This window comes from Phalaenopsis equestris, unplaced genomic scaffold (assembly GCF_001263595.1).
Source record: "Phalaenopsis equestris unplaced genomic scaffold, ASM126359v1 Scaffold000120, whole genome shotgun sequence".
NCBI classification, from domain to species: Eukaryota; Viridiplantae; Streptophyta; class Magnoliopsida; order Asparagales; family Orchidaceae; genus Phalaenopsis; species Phalaenopsis equestris.
Window position 1 is genome coordinate 92,369 of NW_018164562.1, and position 6,000 is coordinate 98,368.

The 6,000-nt window shown below is 39.6% G+C and overlaps 1 protein-coding gene across 4 annotated transcripts in view; it reads right to left on the bottom strand.

Annotated features, from left to right (window-relative positions):
- Positions 1-6,000, bottom strand: part of LOC110021067 (probable thimet oligopeptidase) — a 160,297-nt gene that overhangs the window by 26,543 nt on the left and 127,754 nt on the right. For 3 of the 4 annotated variants that reach the window (XM_020719399.1, XM_020719398.1, XM_020719397.1), the window contains exon 16: positions 4,132-4,228. The exons of the other annotated variant lie outside the window; for it this stretch is intronic. In XM_020719399.1, the coding sequence (XP_020575058.1) occupies positions 4,132-4,228 (97 nt within the window). The remainder of the gene's footprint in view (positions 1-4,131; positions 4,229-6,000) is intronic. 4 annotated transcript variants of the gene reach the window in all.

Below are 6,000 nucleotides of genomic sequence, written 5' to 3' on the forward strand. Positions count from 1 at the left end.
TCAAAACTAATGATCTTAAACATCATCGTCGTGAGTGATATGTGGCGAGACTCAGTGCAACAACTACTTTATTCTGACTACTTGCCTTATGTTTGAAATGAAGAAGGAAATTCCACCCATGAGGTGTGTATACCCCTTAGCTTATTCTGACCATTAAAAAATCTCATAGCTTCGTGAATCCCGGTAGGTCCAAATTGATTCCAAAATCAGTTTCTCTCCTACAATCAATGCCAAATTGATGTAGCATCGGCTCTTTATCACTTGAAATTTCTTGGTAGAAAGTGTTTTCATCATCTCTTTTAACTGGATGGTCATCGTTGCTGTTGGGTCACTTCCCCATACTATCTTCTTTTCAGCGAGCCTCAGCTTCAATTAAAGGATTTCTCACTACATATCCTCCATAATAATTTCTTGAGCACCACATTGATGATTCTCCTTGGTAGCATAATGTCTCGTTCTCCCAATTGAGATTCATCCTAGCTCTGGCTAACTCTTGATATCAAATGAAACTGTTATAAGGTTCTTCGACGGTATGATAAAGCGCAAAAAGTGTTGGAAAAAGTTGTATGATTGCTTATGTGAGTGGGGATTGGAGGGCAGCAAAAAAACGATGTGAATGGTGTGGGATGACAAACCTGAAGAAGAAACGGGGCATTTTCTGGTTATAAACAGCAGCTTGGGCAAGAGGGACCTCTAGCCAGACTGATAGCAGAAACCCAGCGGCAGTTCGGCAAGGTTCGGGAGGCTGGACAGCAAAACGGGGTGATGAAGTTGGAAAATTCTGCTGTAACCAGCAGCTGTAGAGGAAAATCAGCTGATGAACTACGAATTGGTGAGATGATGATGTTGACGGGATCCACCATCAATTCCTAGGCACGCTACAGACGCAACACTTGCGAAATGATGAACTTAAAATTCTGAGAAAAGTCTCAATTTCAGAAACGTCAACCAAAACTAAAAAACCAAAACCAAATACAACATATATGTCCTCTCATAACAAATATCTAATTAGAAATTAGGGAAATAGGTAAGAACTATAAAGGAAAAATTAAAAGAAGAAATTTTGAAAAAAGGAAAGAAAAGAAAAGTGCAATCGCAAAAGGATCCCAACAATCTTGGGAGTCCCGCAACTGGCTCCCTGATACCACAAAAAGGATTGAACCTTTCTATATCACTTCCCTATGATCCAGTTCAATGTCCTCTAGCTTCCTTCCCCAAGCAACAGTGCAGCCATTGTTTTTACCGATGTTCCCTGCCATCCAGCCCCGAAGCAGCCATGTTTTCCCTCCCTCCCTTCTATCCACTGTTGTTCCAGCCACTTAACCACATCCCTGCAGCCTAACTATTGTTCCAGCAATTCCCCTGCAATAATATGTTGTTCCCGCCACTCAAAAACGCCCCTTGCCCCTGTGCTTTCATGGTCCAGCCCACCTATCTCTTTGCTACCATCTGTCGAAACCCTCGTCAATTACCCCCAACACCCCAAGATCCACCTTAGTTTGAATATTTGGTTATTTCAGATTTTCAGGTGTCGTGTTGTATTTTTCCTTTCAAGTGTGCTGGTTGTAACCGTCTACTGATTTTCAAAAATAATATTTGTTTTTCCTATTGTGGCTTGGGTTAACTCCAATATCAGCCCTAGTAGAACTACTTGGCTGGACGAGCAAACAAGAACTAATGAGAGGAGTACAATTCTTTATTTTCATGAGTTTAACAAGCATAATCAATTGCAATAAGCATAGAGGAAGTGCAATATGCTCGAACTGGTCGAGCGGAAGAGTTGTGGTCGAGTGGAAGAGAAGAATGACAGAATGACATTTTGATCGAGTGGAAGATCCAAACTACAGAGTACTGTAATCATCTGCTCACATGAGGAAACGAAGTAGAGTGGGAGTAGAATCATTATATCGTTGCTTGCAAGAAGTTTCGCAGTGTTTGAACATAAGAGATTGATCGCAAAGCTTACGGTGTCTATTCAAGCAAAGAGAACAGGTTGGAGGTTGGTTCGCAGTAGTCGTTGGATATGTTGAAGACAATGTCAAAGAATCCAAGAGATTTGTTGTCGTCCAAGTGGCGAGCAAGCTTGGTTTGAAGTCGTCGTTGAATACAACCCTGAAGACATCGCTAAAGATGTAGCTAGAGACGTAGAGAACCCGTAGAGATGCATAGAAGGTCTCGACTTTGACCTCAATGATTTAGAGGATGGTAGAGGCAAGCAGAGACTAAGGAACAGGATTGTGGTTGAGAACACAAATGAATTAGGTTGGCGGCTCTGATACCATGTAAAATTCTGAAAAGAACTTTAGATATTGGAATTAAATAAAGAACAAAAAAAATTTGGTGTGGTGAATTGTGTAGGAGAGGATGCTAGAAACAATAGGATAGGACTAGAGTTGAGCTAGCTCTGATACCAAATGAAACCATAAACCACAGAAAAAACACAAATATTATTATTGAATTTTGAAATCGATTGCAACGACTCTTCAAAACATGAAATAAATGACAAAAAAACACAAGACATAAGCCAACACCTGTAAAGTGTATCACAAGGGCAGCAGAAGTTGACCCGGTAGATCTAAAGGCTTATGGAAAACATGTGTGAATGCAGAAGAGGAGCTGACAAAGGTTGCAAGGTGCACTGCAGGAGGGAGACAATAGATTAAGGTGGTGGGAAGGTTTGTTGGGTGGCTGAGAGGTAGGTTGGAAGATGAGGTGACAAGCTGAGAAGGTTAGGCAGCAGCAGGGAAAATTCGTTAGCATTTTCGAAGGGTGGACAACGAGCGATGAAGCGCTAGCAAGAATGGGAATGGTACGGACACCAAGGTAGACTGCTGGAAGTGGGTCGGCTAAGTGTTGGAGAAATTCTGAGCAGGGGGACAACAAGATTGGTTGTTCAGGAAGAGCGGCTGAATGTTGGAATGGAGTGTGGCGAGTTGCAACCATGCTGGAAGAAAGCTGGCAGCGGGTTGGAGGGAGGACACCAGCCGGCGGTTGTTGGAGATGAAGTGTGGTGGCCTGTTGTAGGGTTGAGAAGCCGGTGGACAGCAGCATGAAGGGTGGAAGGATAGATTAATATCTCATTGGAATCAAGTTATAATCAGAGCACCACTCGGACCCATGGAAATGATCACCACCTCGGACGAGGAACAGCCGTAGCACTACCTCGACGTAGGATACAACCCTCGAATGAGAAAATATCAATGCAAAAAACTGATTTTAGATATTAAAAATAAAACCTCAAACTCAAAGCACAACACCTCCTATTTATAAAGAAACTTGACCTATTTTTCGAAGAATTTCAAATTTTGAAAAAATTTTCAGAATAAGAAAGGAGAATTAAATTCTTGAAGACCTATTTTTCGAAGAATTTCAAATTTTGAAAAAACTTTCAAAAAAGAATAAAAAGAAGGCTTTTCAAAAAAGAAGAATAAAAAGAGATTTCAGATTTTAGAAAAGCCTTTTAAAATAAGAAAGAATAAAAAGAAGATATTACAGATTTTAGGAAAGGGATTTAAAATAAGAAAGGAGAATAAAATTAGAATTTCAAGTTTTAGAAAATGATTTAAAATAGTAAAGTTCTAAGGAAGGAAAGCTGAGTGGGAGAGAAAGGAAAGGTGAGGAAAGAAAGGGGAGGAAGAAAAGGAAAGCGGGAGGAAGAAAAGGGAAGGGGGAGGAAGGAGGAAAGGAAGGAAAAGAGGAAAGAAAGGAAGAAAAGGAAGGACGGGTCATCAGCGCCCACCACCCTTGAAGACCGGCCAATCCTCCCAGAGCCCCGCGTCACCTTTGGGATTCTTTCTCCCCCTTCGAGGTGTCCATTCATCTAATTTTCTAATCATTTTCCTCTCCTTATCTCCTTAATTTTCCTTTATGATGTATTTATATATCCCTTTCTCAAAAGAACAAAAAACATCCTAATCTTCCACTCAGCTGCCCGGCTCTGTATCATTATAGCTCAATTAAGATATAACATCAAAAAAAATGCTGAAAGAAGAGAAAAAGAGTTACCAAACAATGTCTGAAATCAATGAGTACCAAGTTCCTAAACAATTCCATTCCTTAGTTACAGGCTGACGTGCCTTCAAAATCAAAATGACCGGAATCAACAATTTAAAATAAGTATAGAAGACGTACAAGTAAGAACTTCTTGCTTCAATTTCAGGCCAGAAAACAAATCACGCTTCTTCTTCAATGATTTGCATATCTCCGTCGTGATAGATTTGGTGATATCCTGTAAAGCATATAAATATCTAAAGTCGATTCAGGTCAAAAAATAGCATTCCATGACTGAATAATATTTCGCATCTCCCATTCCATCAATAAAGCGACAAACCAGTTTGTAATGTTACAAATGCAACGGTGACATTTTGGTTACAATCTAGCAGACAATTGCCATACTAACCATTCAACGATATTTACAAACATAAGTAGAAGAATACATCATTATTAAACATGCATAACAATAGACTGAAAATAGCAGTGGACTGACCAGTTAATAGATTTGATGAGAGGCCATCAACAAGATTGTACCAAGTTATCAGACATGGTGGTAACATCACGCGTGCCATTAAAGTCATTAGTTGTCTTTATCAAGTCGCTGTGTCATTTTCTTAAGTAATAGTTGTTTGTTATTTTCCTACGTTTTGAAGGTATTTTATCATTTAAAATAAGGTCTATTATCATAACCACAGAAATGTCATCAAATTAGACTTTCCTTCAACAGAATTTGAGATGTCAATTCTTTTAGTATCACATAATAAACTGTTGACTATAACAAAGTAAAAAGAAAAAAAAATTCTAGCAATATTCAAAAGTTTTGAAATGTCAACTTAAAAAATTCCTGAAGTTTGTAGCACATTTTCCACACCATATGAAGATGATGAGAACGATTTTATGAAATCCTTTATTTTGTAAGAAATCAAGTGGTAGAGCCTACATGCACTGCTCAAAATGTATGAGGACACAAGTGGCACGAATTTTTCGCAAGGAAATAAGAAATTTACTAAGGGGAAAAAATCAATTCCCAAGTGGGAAGGACATAAAGCCGCAACTCTAGTTGAATGAGAGATTTGGTTAGGTAAATGAATCAAGATTGATTGTCAAACCCCTCACAAAGTAGAACGGCAGGTGTGATGGGAGGTAAATACATAGGAATGATGCAAAGCGTAGACATGTGTGATGCACAAAGTTTAAGTGATGAACACTCCCTATGTGTGCGGGCCCCATGGTCATAAGGGCCAAAGAGAATTGAACCTCGTCTATGGGTGAAGCAGAACGAGAAGAGGGAAATGAAGTGTCTTGATCAATAAGAAACAAAATCAATATCATCAACACACAAAACATCACAAATTAAGCTAAGTTGTGTCACTAATGGAGTAATACGTGCAAGAATAATAAACATGGGAATAAAGCCAATTGGTTCTACCCTCGATATAAATGAGAGTGGTGCAAAAGAGATGATGGAATGTTTAATAAATGAAATAAATAAATAGAAATTGATTTGTAATAAACATCAAGCGGTTCGGTTATCAGATGTCAAGAGGGGTCGTCTTTCATTCGTATCTAGCGAGAAAGAGAGACTGGGAGTAAGAGAAAGAAGAGGAGGTTGTGCCCTAGCCAAGCGAAGAAGAAAAAGCAATGCCTCGGAGGAGAAGGAAGAAAGGAGGGGCCATTTCCAACCCTAGTTTGTGGCTTGTCTGTCAGCGGAGGAAAAAGGCGAAGGAGAAGAAAAAGAGGAAAAACAAGAGGAATCGTGTGTGTCTTCACGTACCTGAGAAACAACACCAAGCCCTAGCCGAAGAAGCATGACGTTGTGCTCGCATGTAAAGGGAGGAGGCGGCGGCGTGTGTGTGCAGTGTTGGAGTGGAGATCCTGTGCCTAATCGCTCAAAGAAGGGGAAGCTCAATCCCCTTTAAGAGGAGAAGAGGAAAGGAGGAGAATGGGCTATGCTGCAACGAGTTGAGGCTATATATATATATATATATATATATATATATTTGAAAA